This window comes from Neofelis nebulosa, chromosome 1, assembly GCF_028018385.1.
Source record: "Neofelis nebulosa isolate mNeoNeb1 chromosome 1, mNeoNeb1.pri, whole genome shotgun sequence".
In the NCBI taxonomy this organism is placed as follows: domain Eukaryota; kingdom Metazoa; phylum Chordata; class Mammalia; order Carnivora; family Felidae; genus Neofelis; species Neofelis nebulosa.
The window spans coordinates 84133847-84152947 of record NC_080782.1 but is presented as its reverse complement, the minus strand read 5'-3'; the positions used below and the strand labels follow the sequence as shown (position 1 = coordinate 84152947).

Below are 19101 nucleotides of genomic sequence, written 5' to 3'. Positions count from 1 at the left end.
TAAAAACCCAAAGGGAATAGAAAAGTTACAGGGAGCACCAAATTCTGTCCTAAGAAAAATAAGAGCTACATAGTGAGAAGACTTAGTGATCAAATGATATAGTGTGCAAATGTGATAAAGAAGAAACTTAACATCTTTTCTCTGATACATTGTACAGCAAAGTCTAATGAGGCAGTCAGGGAACAAGGCTAGGAATGAATTATCTTCAATGAACTTTTTACTGCCTTTTTAGAAAGCTGCTCTTAAATCCTAAGATATCAGAGCAGGATGAGCCTTATAAGGCTTTAGCCCCCAAAAAGCTTCTGGTGGTTTCTACATAGGCTTGAGCAGTCGCCAGAGGTGCAGTTTAAATCTGTTGTATAAATTACTTACTCCTGCAGAATAATTAACCCCAAAACTGGGCAGCTTAAAATGATACACATTGAGCACACACAGCTTCTGTGGGTTAGGAATCTGAGTGTGGCTTAGCTGAGTAGCTGGCATAGGGTCTCACCGTAATCAAAGAGTTGGGTGTATCTCAAGGCTGATCTGTGAGGGAATCCTTTGCCAAGGTCACACACCTGGCTGAGGGCAGGCCTCAGGTACTCACTGACTCCTGGCCAGAGCCACCAATTCTTTGCCACATGGGCCTCTGCACAGAGCAACTCACAATACAGCAGTTGGCTTCCATCAGAGAGATCCAAGTCAGAGGACAAGAACGAGCCTTAGCTCCACCCACATTCACTGGTCTTACCATATTCTCTGTTATCCCTTAAGCAGCAGGCTTCATAAAATGGTGACTAGGTTACAGTGCCTGTTAGGTGACAACACCTCGTGGGGCTGAGAATACATTGGTATTCTAGGGTGTGGTACATACCCTAAATCAGCATTTAATTCATGTGATAATTCTCCCAGATCTGGGAATGAAGGGATGGAAATGGGACTGGTTTCTCTTGTTATTACCCTCAGTGACCTACTAACAAAACTGTGTCTTCTCATTTCTATGATTTCAGGCTCTGCTGATCTAAAGGTCTTAGTTCCACAGAGAGGAATGCTTCTATTGAGTGACACAACAATGATTCCATTGAACTGGAAGCTGAGACTGTCATCTTGCCACTATGGGCTCCTTACACCACTGAATTAAGAAGGAATGGAAGAGTATTACTATATTGGCTGGGGTGATTGATCCTGATTACTAAGGGATAACCGAGTTGCTACTACACAATGGGGATAAAGAGGAGTGTGTCTGCAATACAGCAAACCATCTAGGACACCCGTTAGTATTTCCTGTGATGAATGTCAACAGAAATCTACAACCATCTAATTCAGGCAGGATACCTAATGGCCCGGCTGTTTCCAATGAAGGTATGGGTCAGCCGACCAGGCAAGGAACCATGACCAGTTGAGGTGCTTGTTAAGAACAAAGGGAACGTGGAATGAAGGTAGTTTTAAATACCAGCTATAGCTACAAGGCCAGTTACAAAAATGAGGAATGTAATAACTATGGGTATTTCTTTCTTATTTCGATTTGAACACACACATATTAAACATTTTTGTTTTCCTCTCTTATTTCTTTATCATTTCATGTAAGATGTGTCAGCATAATTAGCTTTTTCTCTCAGTATTTAAACTACAGGATACAAAAGGTAAGAAGAATGGACATCAGCCAAGGACAATAAAAGGACTTTGTATCCTTTCCTGAGGAAAGGGGTTGTGTGTTTTCGTTTGTACATGGGATAGTCGGATCACATCAGATGCAAGCATGACTTTGTTAATGTCTACAATTATTTGCAGATTAAGTTTGGTTTAAGAAGATGTGGATAACTGCCAAGGTGACAAGGGGTGAACTGTGGAGGCTCTGTAATGTGTCAGTTTGGCTACACTGAACTATGTTTCCCAGAACTATGTTTCAAATTGTGTGTTTCTGGTTAGGATGCTACAGAAAGGAAATTTCTGTGGGACGTTTGGAGGGCTGAAGTCAAGCGGCAGCCATTTCTAGCTCATGCGTGTTGTAGTTCATCTGCTAGCTCAAGCACAGGCATGAGTGGCCAGAAGTACACCTGTTCCACCCTCAATGAATTCCCCTTCAGCATCCCTGATGCCTGGGCCAGGTGTGTGTGTGTGTGGGTAGGACACTGCCTTCTATAGGACACCCACACCACCAAGGACAGAAGCAAAAAGAACTAACATGAGCTTAAGTCCATCCTCATGGGCTCCAGTTCATGCTTATGGGGGTCTCATTCTTGCTCTCCATCACTTTACATCCATCTCCCTTTCATAAATGTCTGCTCTGTGGTCTCAAGCTCCAGCATGGATGCAAAGTCGACATTCTTACAGAGCTTAACCAGCTCTGGTCAAATCCCAGGTCAAATCCTTTTAACAAATCCTTTACTATATATAGTCAATCCTCATTATTTGTGGATTCCACATTCGTGAATTCACCTACTTACTAAAATTTATTTAAAACCCCCAAATTGATGCTCATGTGCAGAGTGGTGAAAAATGTGAGTTGCCTAGCTTGCATTCCTAACTAAGGTCAAATAAGGCCATGCTTAACTTTCTGGTTTCAGTTCTCTTGTTTCAGTGTCCTTTTCACAGACTATTTAGTGCCATGTTTTTCACATTTTGTGCTTTTTTTTTTTTTTTTTTGGCGATTTCACTGGCTGAAATGGCCTCCAAGGATAGCACTGAAGTATTGTCTAGTGTTCCTAACCACTAAGCCCTGGTGTTCCTAAGAAGACCGTGATGTGTCTTATGGAGAAAATTAATGTGTTAGATAAGCTGCATTCAGGTATGAGTTACAGTGTTGATGGCTGTGAGTTCAACGTTAGAGAACTCAACAATATTTATTAAATAAGGTGTCTTTAAATAGAAACATTCATAAAGCAAGGTTATACATTGGTTGGTTAATAAAAATGTTGTGGCCAGAAGCTTGTAGGAACCTAATCTTGTATTTCCCCAGGATTCACTAATTCAGCATTCTCAACGACTTTATAGAACATAACTACTGATAATAAAGAAAATTATATAATATCATACATGTATGTGAATGTATTATATATACTATAATATATAACATATACACTGTATAATATATATAAATACACACATATACATATTATATAGATATATTGTAGCATATATATCTCCTATCTGTTTCTCTGATTGAACCTTGACTGACAGACCTGGAAAGTTTATCTATGACAGTGAGGCTGAGTTCAGGTTTAGGTATTTGTGATAGTGAAATACAGTGGTAATAATTTTTTACATAATAGTTCTTTACCTAATGTTTGAACTGTTCTCCAAATTATTTCCTTCAATTATGTAAACATGTCTGCAACTCTAAGTGCTTAGTGATTAACTGTTCACTATGACTGTCCTATGGAGTCATTTGTGTTCAAAACTTCTGCTCGTTCTCTGACATCTCTGGCCAAAGCAAGCCCATTTTTGTTCTGCAGCCATAACCAGATACCACTGCTCATTTTGTGTTTACCGTCCAAACTGGTTGGGAATTGTGAAAGCCAAAACCAGAAAGCAACAAAAAATATCATCACTCCTCTTATCTAGACATGACAGACTAACGTACAAACTCTGCTGGCTGGAGATCAATTCCATCCTTAAACTGTCTTCCTAAGCTCACCTGCTTCCTGAGGTACCTCACCCTCTACCTCTTCCAGTAGGCAGGCCCATGTTGCCTTTGTTTCCTGTGAACATTTTCAGATCCATTCCAGCCCTTATTCCTTACACTGCTCTGTTCCCTTTGCCTAGAATATCATCCTGATGTCTTTCTATAATCCACATCCTACCTATTACACGAGGTCCAGCTAAAATATTCTGCATGAAAAATTTTTCTAAAGGTCACAGCAGTCTCTCTTCTCTGAACTCACAGCCTTGACTGCCTGTTCCATCACTGACTTGGTACTCAATCCAAGGCAAATATTCTGAGATCCTGATTAGCTACCAGTCCCTGTCTTAATCAACTTTTTATTTATGTACATCCTGTCTCCCTAAGCTTCAGCGGCAACTGTCTATATTACTTGCAAATTGCTTCACCTATTCATCTTTACTAGGTTTGTTAGTAAGCATTTTCAGCCACTTAACAAATTTCTGGTAGTAGATCAGACCGATGCCGTATGTTACCAATAATTCATTCAAAGATACGAGGCAGAACAACATGCTTAATTCGCAAAATAGAATTCCACATTTCATTAGCATATTTTTCACCCTAAAAAAAACCCCACACATTTCTCATCAAACACATACCTGCTGAGACTCGAGGACAATCGGGCAGCATGGACTCCACTGATGTGTCTAATGGTTCTGAGCTAGAGACCCAATTACAACAATTCTGCAATGCAATAGAGACAATTTTCCGTTGAAACATTTTTTAAACCAAGACCAACTTTTCTGGCTGCAGAGATAAATTTATCCTATATAATCAACCTCTAGAAGTATATCCAATTTCTTTTCCATGCATTATAAAAACAAATTCTTATATAAACAGTCAGTATTATTCATGACCAATGTGGCTGTGGAAAAAAGTTTATCTTCTACAATTCAGCAAATTATCTGTTCTGATAAGAAGACATGTAAGCTTCTGTGAATGATGATGGAATACATTTATAACAAAAGGCTAAGATTATAATTAAGGAAAACTGAAAAGGATGTCCATTTTTAACTTTTAGATGGAAATAAATATTAACTTGATCATATGAAAGAATAGCTTCATTTTTGAACTATAGTCTTTGTCTCTGTAATACTACAAGAAATAAATTTTGCATTTACTCCTTAAAATTTGGCTTATATAAATATACTGTAATTTTTTACTTCAACCTGGGTTCAATGAAGGCTGTATCAAATGGTTCAAAAGAAATACAACCTAGTGAATTGAAGCTGTGTGGTTGAGGACACAAAGCCTTCAATATTAAAACCAATCTTTAAGATAATGATGACTTACCATTCAGACAAATGAAATAAAAACAATGTATATTCCTTCTATACATTTTGATTCTGTATTTAAAGTCTGGCTTAAAAAAATGTGATTAGCCTCATATGGCTTTTAAAAAATTTCTAACACACACACACACACACACACACACACTGAATTTCCAGACAGATTTTATTTTAAAAGAAATCATCCTATCAATCATGTTGGAAAAATCGCTTATTGCTATTCTGGTAAACAAGCATGTATTGTATATTTTTAGATGCTTGCTGCCCTGGTTGTGCACCATGGAATCCGTCCTCACTGTGGAAAGATCCTTGACTGGTAGATCAAGTGTCTTATTGTATTTCCTTAATTCATTCTGTCTGGAAGAAGATGTCAGCTGTGTTGCAGTGAGGAGAGAATTTCAAAGGCCCCAGTCCCCACCAATAAAGGCCGAGGAATGGCTTTTGAATAGATTTGTCAAGGCAACCCTACTGTTCTGGGACCAGGGAGAGCAGGAATAACATAAAGGAAGGGTTGCTGTATGAGATTAGAAAGTGAAGTTCACAAAGCATGGCAGATTTTTGTAAGAAACAGTAGATCAATGAAACTATTGAACTGTGTGGAAAAAAAAAAAAACCATGAAAACAAACACAACATCTAGTAATGTTCTTAAATGCTTTCTCTCTTTTTATATTTAAAATGGATAAAATATTAGTATTTTATGTATTACAAAAGCTTGATGGTTTAAAGTGAATATGTATTCTATAACTAGCACTCCTAATCTTAATTAGCAGATGAATGCAAAATTATACAATGTGAGAAAGCAGAAATTATAAAAGAAGTAGGGTTTTAGAAGATATTTGATACATCTGAAATAAGTAAAATTAATATTACTATTGATAGAATACCACATCACAGAGTTCTAGATAATGCAGAAGATTAGCACACAATTAGCCAGCTTTTATATACAATATGACACTTGCTTGTAAGAAATAAGTATTCTCCAAAGCAGTGTCAAGATATGTAAATGGATGATTCGTTTTATCATTCATCACAGCCCCTAATAAATTCAAAAATCATGACTTCTATAGGTACTAAAAATAGGCTCCCAATGATACAGGGAGATAGCTTCAATGAAGAATGACTTTCCCTTTTTCTCTCTTTTTCTTAAACAATTCAGTCTTTTCAATGACAGCAATTAGCACTACCTACAGACAGGCAGCGATTAGGTATATATTTTAATTATTATTCATCCTCGTAGTATCTCCAAATCTGATGAAAGTCAGCTATTACCCAGGTGATATGTCAGTCTTAATACTGCTCACCTACACTTCACATATGTAAAACTACGTCTTATAGGATATTTCTAGTATTAATGAAAATGATGGTACATTACAATATGCAGGTGATTAATCATTTTCTAACTCATTATCACTGACTTTAAAAAGCTGAATAAAATGGATTTTATCCAGGTCACCTTTAAATCAAACATTTAAAACAAAAGATAGGTTAATATTTATGATTCTGAAATTTCAGTTTTTATCTAGATCCATGTTTAGTCTTTGATCTCTCATAAAAATAGGTTAGAAAATAAACATTCTATAAAGTGAGTATGTCCAAAAGTTCTCTGGAATGACAAAGTACCTGTGAAGGACAGTTAAGGCTTGAAAGAAGTTTGATGAGCGTACATGGACATGTGTGTGCACGTTCGTGTAACATTTTTATCCCACCGGGAAAAATATGTAGAGAAAAGGGTAAAACAATCAAAAAATATGTTTGCCATGTGACAGAGCATAACAAAATAAATAAATAAAATGATAATAATAATATTATTATTAATGTAAATGTATGCGAAATACATGGAAATAAATATGAGAAACACACAGCCATTACACCTGAATTCACATGAATTCAATCTGTCTGAAATTCCATCATATCAAATCCAACTTCCTATTCTTTTTTTTTCCCAACTTCCTATTCTGAGATGCATTTCTATAGTTTAAAAACTAGAGTTAAAAACCAAATTTCTTTCATTGTTTTCCTAATGCTTATTCTATTCCTCTTCTCGCTTCACCCTCACTTTGCCCTCACCCCAGTTCTTCAGCTGAGATGGACACTAGTGTAGTGTCCTGGATGGCAACAGAGGCAGCTGAGTAGGAAAGTCCTACCTAAATTCAGAACATGCTGGAGTGTGTCCTAAGCCCCTGGCGATCCTATTCTAAGGAGCAGCCAGGCATGCTTTACTATAGATAGCAAGTGAAACATGTTTGGGCCTCTGATGTAGCCCTGCCTCATCCCAACCAGAGAGAAGGAAGCCCCTGGCCAGAGCCAAGAGTTTGGGATGCACAATGTAACTAAAGTTTCTCTGGGTTTGAGGGGAAAAAAAATTGGCAATACAGAGAGTATTTCTTAGAGTTAAGTGTTTTCAATTCAAAGGTCTTTTACTCTGAAATAATGAACTCACAGTTTTTTGTGGTTATAAACTGTCTTCTTTATGAAATCCAAAATATTGGGAACAATATTTCAGTGTAGATATGAAATGAATTAAAATTTTTAATAAGAAGATTAGAACTTAGTCTATTATATTTAAAGAGAAAAATATGTACTAAGTATCCTGTGCAAGGTATCTGGAGACATATTTGCTGACCTGGTTGAATTTAGGTACTTCCTCATTTTTATTTTATTTGCCTGAGATCCACCAATGCCTTAGAGGTAGAGCTTTAAAATGGAAGGCATTGTGTCCTCAGACAAGAACAACTACAATTCAGCAGATTGTATTTCCAAGGACTGCCACTTAGATCTGATGGTGCTGGGTAAGGGTTCATGACAGTTATGTAGATCCATACATCTGGCTTGGCTGGAGATTTTCAGAGGCCAAGAATATGTCAGGAAATGACATTTGCCCACTCAGCCTTTAAAAAAAAAAAATAAAAGTATGTATTTAAGGTGTACAATGTGATGGTGATGATTTGAAGCAGGCATACATTGTGGAATGGTTACTACAGTCAGGCTAATTAATTTTCTGACATAGTTACCGTGTGTGTGTGTGTGTGTGTGTGTGTGTGTGTGTGTGTGTGTGTGTTGTGTGAAAGAACCAGAAATCTATTCTCTTGGCAAATTTCTAGTATTCAATACAGTATTGAATAGGTACTAAGTATCCTGTGCAAAGTATCTGGAGATATATTTGCACATCATGCTGTACATTGGGCCTCTATGTACCCTTCATAAATGCAACTTTGTACCCTTTGACCATTTATCTCACCTCCCTGCCACTGGTATCCACTGTTCTGTTTCTATGTAATCAACCTTTTTAGATTCCACATGTTAAGTGTGATCATGTAGTATTTTTAATTGTGTCTGTTTTTTTTTTTTTTTTAATTATTTCATCTAGCATAATATCCTGCAGGTCTCACCCACTTGACAGTCCTGGAGCTTGAGATATGAAGTGTCTTTTAGGAGCTGCCTCAGGCTACTTTTTACCTCTCCTCATGAGTCATGGTTAAGTATGGATTCTTGGTCTTTTGGTTGGGAGTAGTTCTCACTCAGAGTGATTGTCAAAAGTAGCCCTCAAATTGTTATTTTAAAATTATATAAGTAATACAAGAATATAGTACTTAACTTCCTTTCTGTGTGCTAATTGCTAAAATTAAAAAAAAAGTAAATCAGCTTTTTATACTAAGTGAATAGTAAAATCAATATCTTTATCATATTAATTTAAATATGCTTACAAAACAAAAAGCAGTTTTATCAATTTGTAGTATAAGAAGAATGACCAGGCAGTTTGTACCAGGAGACACTTCTAATGTTTTTAAAGTGGTGTTTGGTGAAATAATGGAGTTAATCATTAAGAGGCCAAAAGCAATGAGGCTTCATCTATAACCAGACTACTATTTTTATGGACAACATTCCAGTTAAGTGAAGTTGTTTTTCTTGGGAGGCATATTTGCAAAATATCTTAGATTTTGAGCCGATTGCAACTGAAGCCAGAGGAGGAGGTGCTGAGGGACACAGACGTTACCCTACCACACCCTTCTCTCAACACCCGTGCTCAAGACAACAGCTCTTTTCTATTCACTGAACCCAGGGTTGTTTGTTCTTCATTATTTCAAGGAGTCTTGCAGAGTGGACAGAGACTAAAAAAAGAGAAAGAAAAAGCGACAGAGTTTTATCCTGAGTGCTGAGAAACACCAGATTCTTATTTTGCCAAACCATACTGAATTCTCCACGAGGGGGGTCACACATTTAGGTGGGTTCCTACAAGGATATCTGGCAAAGGCTTCCAAAGTCTCCTTTTTTATTCTTGTTTTAGAGAGGCTCTCTGAGCAGGGATAATTTCAAAGCTCCACAACAGAGATCTAATAATTTTCATCTCTGGGATATTACAGTGTTTTCTAGAACACTACTTTTTTTCACAAAGTAGTTCACAAAGTAGATGGGATAGGAATTACTATATCTGAAACAGGCCCAGAATGATGAGGTGGCTTTCCCAAGACAATAAGCCTTCAGTAGAGTACCTGGTATATGCCAGATCTCAGTTAGTGATTTGGCTAGTGAGTGACTAAGCCAGAATCATTATCAAAACTCAGTTCTGCTAACTCCTTGCACTGAATTACTACCCTATGGCAAGATATTTTGAGTATGCAAATCATTCATAAAACAAAAGAATACAACTCATGTATTTTATATTACTTGCGGGCAAGAAGGTAACAACAGTAAGAACTATGATTTATTGAACTTCTTTAAAATGCCAAAGTCCATGCATTTTTTTTATGTATGCTATTTTCCAAATGTACTTGCAAGGCAGGTATCATATTTCAGAGATGAAAAACTGAATCTCAAAGAGATTAAATAACTTAGCCAAGATCACACACTTAGGTAAGTGACTGAGTTAGAGTCTGAATTTCGGTATGTCATAATAAAAAAACTCTTCATGCAATTTCATGCTTAAGGCATAAATGAGGGAATTAAAAGAACTATTCAGGAATAGGTCATTTATAAAATTATATAATATTAAAAATTTTAATAAAAGCTATGCTTACAAAGAAATTAATGCCAGTGCTGATTAAATTAAGATGAATTCAACTATTGCCTATTTCAGTCAGATGAAAAAAGGCATAGATTAATATATTCTGATTTTTGAAGGCAGCACCTACTCTAGTCTTTGTTACAAATGGTTGAAGAAATAAATCTACTATAGAGAAGCAGCTGCTGGTTACCAAAGGGCAGGTAGGCAGGAGGGGGGGCGGAGATGGGTGATATAGGTGATGGGGATTAAGGAATGCACTCAGATGAGAACTGAGTGCTGTATGGAAGTGCTGAATCACGACATTGTACATCTGAAACTAATATTACAATGTACATTAACTAAATGGAATTTGAATAACAACTTACGGTAAATCATAATAAATCAAAATAAATTTTGTTATGTTCGTCACCTGGAATGAGATATGAAGAAGTTCCAATTAAGAAATGATGAACAGGGATGTTTCCAGTTTGGGACAAGTACTAAGTTCCATAGTGGTTATATGTGGGGAAAAAGGTACGCTTATTAATCTTACTACTTACATAATGCTGGGAGATGTTTTCACACCCGCTCGGACACAAAAAAAAGTATAGGCATGAAATACACAAAATTTCTCTTGAAAAAAAATTAGGCCCTTGGAGAAGATAATTAAGGATGTGGATAAATTGTGAAAGGATAACTATGAAAAGCAATGTGGTTAGAAATCACCTGGATGTTAGAACAGATGAAAAGTCCACCTTTATATATTTATAACATTATGAGGAATGGAGTAAAAATATTTTAGATTTTTGCATCATGAAGGTACTTTTTCTTCTCTCTCTTTTTTTTAATCTGAAATTTATTGTCAAATTGGTTTCCATACAATACCCAGCGCTCATCCCAACAGGTACCCTCCTCAATGCCTATCACACAGCCTCCCCTCCCTCCCACCCCTCCCCCCATCAACCCTCAGCTTGTTCTCAGTTTTTTAAGAGTCTCTTATGGTTTGGCTCCCTCCCTCTCTAACCTTTTTCTAATGGAAAGAATAACAACAACAGTGAAAACACACTGGTAATATTATGATTATACCACTATGGGATTATACAGCTTAGTCCTTCTATATATTCAAGACTCTTTCCAAACATTAACTCTCCAGTCCTTACAGCACACCATAAGGGCTGGTAGAAGTTGCCCACCATACCCATGGTAAGAGGTCTGCTGAATAAATGTGTGGGTTTCCTATTAAGAACAAGTGGGAGAAAATTAGGAAGGTCAACTAGTTCTCATTTAAAGAAATATATGATTTGACTGGACAAGTGATATAGCATGGTGTAGATGATGTCAATTGCTTGTAATATCAGAAAGATAAGTATAAATAAAAAAGAAGTTTCAGCTGTACATCTATAACCAAAATAAAAGAAATAATAGGTTGAAAGTTAAAAAAAAAAAAAAAGGAGCATGTTCAACGAATCATGATAGTTTTCAGGCTCACTAGCCCTCAGGAATGGTAAAAGAAGTTTTCTTATCCTGAGCTTGGACCATGACCAGCCCTTAGGTTTCTCCAGGCCCAAGGGTCCATCTGGCAAAACGCTATCAGCTTTTTACTTCTCCCCCTACTGGCAGTAGTGAGCCGATCCATTAAGAAGTGTCACATACTGACCACCTTTCAAGAAAAGGGTGAGACCCAATGTACATTAAGCTACTTTCCTGTAACTGAGCTGCGCCAATGCTAAATAGCTGGTGGAAAAATTAAAAAAATCAGAGAATAATAACCTCCTAACAGATCATGACCTTCTTTAGCCCAAGTTCCTACTGTATACTGTATGCATACATAACATGCTACAGAAAGCCAAAAAAAGGGAGAAGGGCTTTCAGAAACACATTTGTTCTTCAGAAGGGTTTTCTATTATTATTTCAAGCGTGTCTACTTTTTTATATTCTCTCTAAATGTTCCGCCTCTAGAAAGGGAGTTTGGGGGCGGGAGGTGGTATAAGTTGGTGGGGGCTCAAGATATAAAGGCTCTCACTCATTCATCTCAGCATTGAAAAAAAATCTTGTCTCACCTCTCTCATCCATTCTCGAATCGTTTTGCCTGCTTCTTGATGCCACACATTGTGAACAGAGTCTGTCAACGCCACAGCAGTTACCTTACTTTTTACATCTGCTTCTCGTTGAATCATCTGTTTCAAAAAAAGGAAAATAAAATATTGGCTATAATTTTTTTCCCTACTGGGTGCAGCCTGCTTAGTCATAGATAATAATATATTAAAACTGAAAAAGTAATAGGTATCTCTTGTTCAAAGTTACTCTTTTCTGTACCAAACGCATGCCCTGTTCTTGTCCAGAGATGTGAAAAGACCTAATATTTTCTTTTAAAAAGATAATACCACTTAAGTCTTAGAACTACGCAGCTCTATTATTTTCCATGCGGTTTGACAATTCAAGGATTAAAGGGATCACAGGGGGAAAAAGGAGGAATCCCTGAGGGTTTCTTTTACAACTTTCTTCCACCACTTCCTATTTCAGTGCTTCAGGGAAGTTAGCACCCGGGGCTCACTGTTAGCTACTTAGGACTAACTTCTACTTATTTTCAGTAGATGGCATGTCAGTAATGAAAGATGTCTTGCTTTGACTTCTCCAATTTAACTAGCCTGCTCTTCAACACAGTCTTGTAATTCCTTGGTGTTTTAAATGCCCACAAAGATCTTTCTCTTCAAAGCCTATCAATATCATTTGGCTTTCTAATGTATTTCTTCACGTTGACACGCTACAGTATTACACTCTAACTTTTTTCTTTAGAATGCTATTTCTATAAAATTAAATGGTTCTGAAACTTAAAAAAGAGCCATTTTGCTTAAAGAAAACTGAAGAGTTCACCAGTCGTCTGCAAGATAAAGAAAGTGAAAAATAATAGCTCCACATCGAAAGAATCATGAGAGGTTTTAATCTACTAAGACTAGGGACTCTGATTGACACAAGCATAAGAAAGCTTAATAAAAAATTACACTTAAATCAGGAAGCAGTAGCCCTAAATTTCATAGCCATGCCCTCACTGTTTCTTGGCATCAAATGTCTTTTCTCCCTCTAAAAAAGAGCAATTTTTTAATCATTTGCTATTAATTTCTATGAATTGTCTCTCAAAAGTATATAACTGCATTTTAAAACAGTGAGACTTCTGAGTGGTGATGAAAGCTCATACAGTGAACGTTGAAAAGCCAGGCTTCTGATACCAAATGACGCCTGTTGGCATTCTGAATGAAAAATGTCTCTCTCTGTTTTCAATGTCTTCAAACCCTACATACGCACATCCCCTCTCAGTGAACACTACCTAATGGGAATCGAATTCACTGTTAATGCTGCTTCAGCAGAATTTCCACACCTTAAATCTTTAGGCCTTTTGTTTTCTGCTTATATAATGTGGAAATCTTAAAATCAATGTTGCTTATCAACATCATAATGTAACTGCAAAAATTCATCTTGCAATATCAATCATTTTTAAAAGCATAAAATAATACTCTAATTCAATACTTCACATTCATTATTAAGTAGTTTGCTACCTTATAGATTTTATTTTAAAAATAGACTGTCATTCATAAAAAAGAATGAGATTGTGCCATTTGAGACAACATGGATGGACCTAGAGGGTATTATGCTAAGTGAAATAAGTCAGACTGAGAAAGACAAATGCTGTATGACTCCACTCATAAATAGAATCTAAAAAACAAAACAAAACAAAAAACCCAAATAGCAGAATAAGAACTATAAATATAGGGAATAAACCAAGGGGATGAGGCAGGGGGTTGGGCAAAATGGGTGAAGGGGAAAGGGAGCGATAGGTCTCCAGTTATGGAATGGGTAAGTCATGGGAATAAAAAGCACAGCATAAGGAACACGGTCAATGACATTATAATAGCAATGTAATGGGACAGATGGTAGCTATACTTGTGGTGAGCATAGCACCTGAAACAAATGTAACATTGTGTATCAATGACACTCAAATTAAAATATAATAAAAAAATAAAACTACCTTAAAGAATAGATTGTCATGGATCATGTTGGCACTAGAATATAAAAATTTAAACTGACATCAGATAACAGAACTCAAAATTCCACAACAGTGAATCCACCTGGCTCATGAAGAAGCTACATGTCCTTACTCTCATTTTCTAAACAGTTAACACTTTTAGAGATCTAGAGCGATTGTTGCTAAAGTTACAAAACAAGAGCATGCTCTTCTGGTATTCTAAGAATATGTCTGCATTTTAAAATATTTGCCCTGGATTTTGTTGTGGTTGTTGTTAACAAATGCTGACTTCTGTAAGGTGGCGTTATCTGAAGACACAGAATATTGAAAGCCATTTGTGAAACGACATAAAATTAAGAGTCAAACAGGCTGAGGATTTAGTGGAAAAGCAGGAAATGTGGTAATTAAAATTCCAAACTTGGAAAAATATACAGTTGTTAGATGGACTATCAGAGAAAAAAACCTTTGGTCTGTTTTTCCATCTGGCTGACATTTCACACAATGGATGTGACGCTGTGTAACTTTTCTTCACAGAATCGAGCATATCTCTTATACAGTTTTAGTCCTTTACAGTATAAAAATCACTTTCACTTTATATTACTAGAGGTGAAGAGTGGTCAAATTCTAGAGGATCTCAAAGAAGAGCGGGCTACAAATGAACCCAGTACAAAGAATTTCAAATATTTGACTGTTTAGTAGGAGCAGTAGAATTGTAAATTGGTGAAAATCTTAACAGTTTAGTTCTTTGGATTAATTTACCTCGATTCTAGCCTCAATGAAGGTACTTGCAACTGCCATTTCTGTCCAAAGCCTCTGGCTTCTTGTATGTGTTAGCTTGGTTCATAGCCCTTCCCTCTCTTACTGCCTCCACTGGGAGTGAGCACTGATGAAGAATGCTGGAGAATAGCAATGATGGGGTAGGGCGAACACAGGAATCAAGATTGTTTAAGAGACAGACTCTAGATAGAATATAGAACAGGTGGAGGTGCAAGGTGGTTTTTATTAGGATCCATGGATAGGAACTCCTTTGAAATTCCTTGCAAAATTCTGTCTGTACATGACAGGAATATTTTTCTGACAGAGGGTCCTAAGCTTTCATTAGATTCTTAAAAGGATTTTAGTCTCTAAAAATAATAAGACCCTGTAATTTCAGTGTTCCCATATAGTCTTGGATGAACTTTGAAGTACCTGCTAAGTGAACTCTTCAAACAATGAAGATCAATTTCACACCTATACCAATCTTTCAAAAATAAAGGATGACCTTCCATTTTTTGTTATGATGTCTTTAGTATGGTATCAATAGTTGAATAAAAGTGACAAAAAAATTTGATGTCCTAGACATCAACATCTCAAAGCTTCATGGCTTAAGAGGTTATATATGATAAAATTATACTTAAGATACTATTTATTTTTATTCATGTGTACAATGTTTATTTACATCTGAGTAGGACTTCATAAATTTCAAAATGAATAATCATTCTTATTTTATTCTTAAATAATATTGAAATATATACAAAACTTGAATTATTTTTCCCATCTGTGGAGGAGGAAACTGGTTGAGACTGAGAAACTGGTTAAAGGCCACACAGATACAAAATGACACAACTCTGCATTGTCCATGCCTTTAAGTCCTGTGTTCTTTCATGAAAGTCACATGGGGTCTATTTCTCAGTAATATATCATAATGCTCTTACATAAATGAACTCACTTGATTAATCTCCTTTTCTTTACAGTATTTCAGTAACACAGTATTTCATTGACCTGGACATTTAAAAATGGTTAAAGAAATTCAAATCCAGATCAGTAAAGAATGTTGAAATTCTAAAAATCATACCAACATAGAAATCAGTCATGTGCTAAACCAGACTATCAGCAGCATTTAAAAATTATTGTTACAGTTCTAAAGTAAAATGATGTCTGGGATAAGAGGGAAAATTAAATATTTCTTTAAAACATACTGATGATTTGAAAATACAAAGTATTTGATGCTGCCACCTGATATTTTTGCCCCCTCGCTTTTTTTCACATTTATTTATTTTTGAAAGAGAGAGAGAGGAGAGGGGCATAGAGAGAGAATCCTAAGGAGCCTCCACACTCTCGGCACAAAGCCCGATGTGGGATTCGAACCCATGAACTGTGAGATCGTGACCTGAACCGAAAGCAAGACTGAGTCACTGAGTGACTGAGTCACTGTGTCCCTTTCTTAATTGTATTTATCTCTTCATAGTCCTCTCATCTTAGCTTCTACAAAATTAATTTGCTCTTTTCTTCCCCATATTGAGTGTTCCTAGTCTGACAAAAGCTTAACTAACCCAATAAATATGAAGTACTTTGAACAGATTAAAAACATATACCATCTGCATACAGGCTCATCATACTCTTAAAATTTTTGGAGTTTGTATTATTTTTTTTTCTAGAGTAAGATTTTAAACATTAAGTAACTGTAACAAGAAAAGAAAGCCTATCAGACCCTAAGAGTATTTGGTGAGATGAAGATCAGGGGGGTGTGGTGTGGGAGGGCCATTGTCAGCAGTAGCCAGTCTTGCTCTCCTCCATGTGCACTATGGCCCTTCCTGCTACCATTTCTCCCCCGAAATCACACAGATCTTTTCTGTCCACGTACCTCCCCTCACCATGCTTTCTGCAAAGCCCTCAGAGGAAGCACCTGCCTACTATCTTCACAGGTACCTGGCCAAATCCAAATGTTCATGTCCCTTTAAAAGTTTCTTTATTCCCTTTCTGTACCTATTTCATTTTCCCCACACATCTATCATGAACTACTTTTAGAAAAGGAAAGCACAGACTCCTTTACTTCTACCAAATTAAGTTAAAAAGTTGCTGTCCACTTGTCTTAGCTTAGACGATAAGCTTTTGAAGGCAGGGGGATGTTCATGTTAGAGAGACACTCTGCCATGAGTCTTTGGAAGCAGTTTCATATCTCTAGCTGAGGGTCTTGGGTTTTGGAAATTATGAATCCAACACAACACAAGGTTCAGTTCTCTCAACATAAAGAAGTGAACCCTGCATTGGGTTTGTCTTCACCCTAACCTAAAAGAAGTGCATTATTTCATTTTCCCATATTTGTGGCCCAGCAGCTATAGTGCTCAGAATAAATTATCTTAGATTTTAAAGTCCAAGGGGGCCTCCGGAAAGAAGGCAGTGTGAGTTGGGGGTAGGGATGTGATAGGTGCATACAGGTCCGTATCTATATTAGCATATATAATATGTTTTAAACATGTTTTTGAGGGAAATGTCTTAATGTCTTTCATCAGCAAAAGTCACTACCTTCCTTTAAAATTCTGACATGTGCTACACATATGCACTGTGAGGGTTACAGCATGTGAATCGCTTGTACAGGAAAGAATATTCTGAAAGAAAATCAAATAATGCATGTTTCCATCAGATTAGGATCTGATACTACTGAACATTTATAAATCTGAGGATCATTACTACTGCATGAGCATGAATGAATCATCACTCTGATTAATAGCACAGTTGAGATGTCTTTTAAAAATGTGTGTGTGTGTGTGTGTGTGTGTGTGTGTGTGTGTGTGTGTGTGTGTATAAATAGATTAGCTCCCTCTCGAGCTCCTGGAGTTAAGATTGCGGATTAAGCTGTTTCAAAGATTTGAAAAGTGTGAAAATCTGGCACCTTGTAACATTTTTGTTGTGCAGATTATAATTACACTCAGTGCTTCTAGTTGAGTGTAGTTTTTATGTAGTTTGATAAGCCATGATACTTTACCACAAACCTCTCCCATCACTTTACATTTGTGCCTGTACATCTCCTGGCTCATGGCACACTGCCCTGTGTGCTATCAGGCCCACTGGGTTGGAAATGTATGTTGGGCCAAGATGACTAATCAGCCAATGCTGGGTTTGGCAGAGTCTTTTCTGTTAATGTCTTCCTGAAGATTCTTTTGTACATGTCAATCCCAATAGTGTGCTATTCACAGAACAAATATCACTTTTGCCACAATATTGAAACCTCGGTCCTGTCACCCAAGGCCCTTGAAGTACCTCTAGTGATTACAGTGAAATATACACACTTCAGTAGATGAAATATGAAGACTAAACTGCCCAGCAGGAAATCCAGACAACTGTGACATTCAGCTCTCACATGCTACTCAGTTCACATTTCTAATCTGCATTCACTTCTTTTTTTTTTCTTCTCTTCTTCTCCTTCTTTTTCTTTTTCTGTTTGGAAAGTAGAAACTTCCGAGTAAGCAGTCTTTATAAGGGATGCAGTGGTTAGGTTCAAGGATTTTGGAATCAGATTCCCTTGTTTCAAATCCCTGTTCTGCCGCTTCCGGCAATGATCCCTTGAGTGAATTATTTCCATTTTTTCTGGGTCTCAGTTGCATCACAGGTAAGAGGGAGATGGTAAATACATCTAACTCACAGAGTTATTTTGAGTTGAAATGAACCGAATATAAAGCGACTAATGGAGGATGTGGCACATAGTACACAATCATAATAGATGATACCATAAAAACACACCAGACAAACTACTCCATATTTGTAAACTAGCCTTCTCAGTGTAAAAGGTAACAGAAGCTTACCCAAAAATACCTTTAATGACAAATACTGGTTTTTAAAAAGACACAGGTCCATGAAAGAGAAGAAACTTACGACAGGCTGGTTTTGCTTTAGAGTACATGGTTCAGTAATTCTAAAACTACCTGGCCGAGAAATAGAAAGAGGTGCTTATTGTGTTTGTTTAAGATCTTGTAATCAGAACACTGGACCTGTAATAGCACTATGCACTTAAAAATTACAACAGAATTGGTGAAGCCATACTGTGGCAGCTCTCGTTTCCTGCCATCAGTGAGCCCTTTCAGAATTACTTGGGCCAGCAACAAAGCATGGAGCCGTGGCATAGCAGTGCCAAGCTGGCAGCGAGTCCCTGTACCACTTTGTTTCCTACATAGAGGAAGTATAGCTGACTACATTAAAAAAAAAAAAAGAAGACAATCAGAGATACAAAGTATGTCGGGAGGAAGGCAGCATAGTGTTGCAGTTAAAAGCATGCATGAGCTTTGGAACTCCATGTCCCTAAATTTTAATTTTTGGTTCATCATTATGAGAATACAAAAATGGGAATAATAATAGTAGTAGTTAACTCATAGGATCACCGAAGGACAACTGAGACAAAGCATGGGAGCA

At 36.8% G+C, this 19101-nt stretch overlaps 1 protein-coding gene across 11 annotated transcripts in view; it reads right to left on the bottom strand.

The window, feature by feature from the left end:
• The window catches only part of FAM172A (family with sequence similarity 172 member A), a 438543-nt gene that overhangs the window by 146096 nt on the left and 273346 nt on the right, over positions 1-19101 (bottom strand). For 10 of the 11 annotated variants that reach the window (XM_058731896.1, XM_058731116.1, XM_058736139.1 and 7 more), the window contains 2 exons: positions 11975-12091; positions 4243-4327 (listed from right to left, as the gene is read on the bottom strand). In XM_058731896.1, coding sequence (XP_058587879.1) covers positions 4243-4327; positions 11975-12091 — 202 coding nt within the window. Of the gene's footprint in view, positions 1-4242; positions 4328-8253; positions 9043-11974; positions 12092-19101 lie in introns of those variants that run through there. The other variant, XM_058736601.1, reaches the window with a different exon arrangement.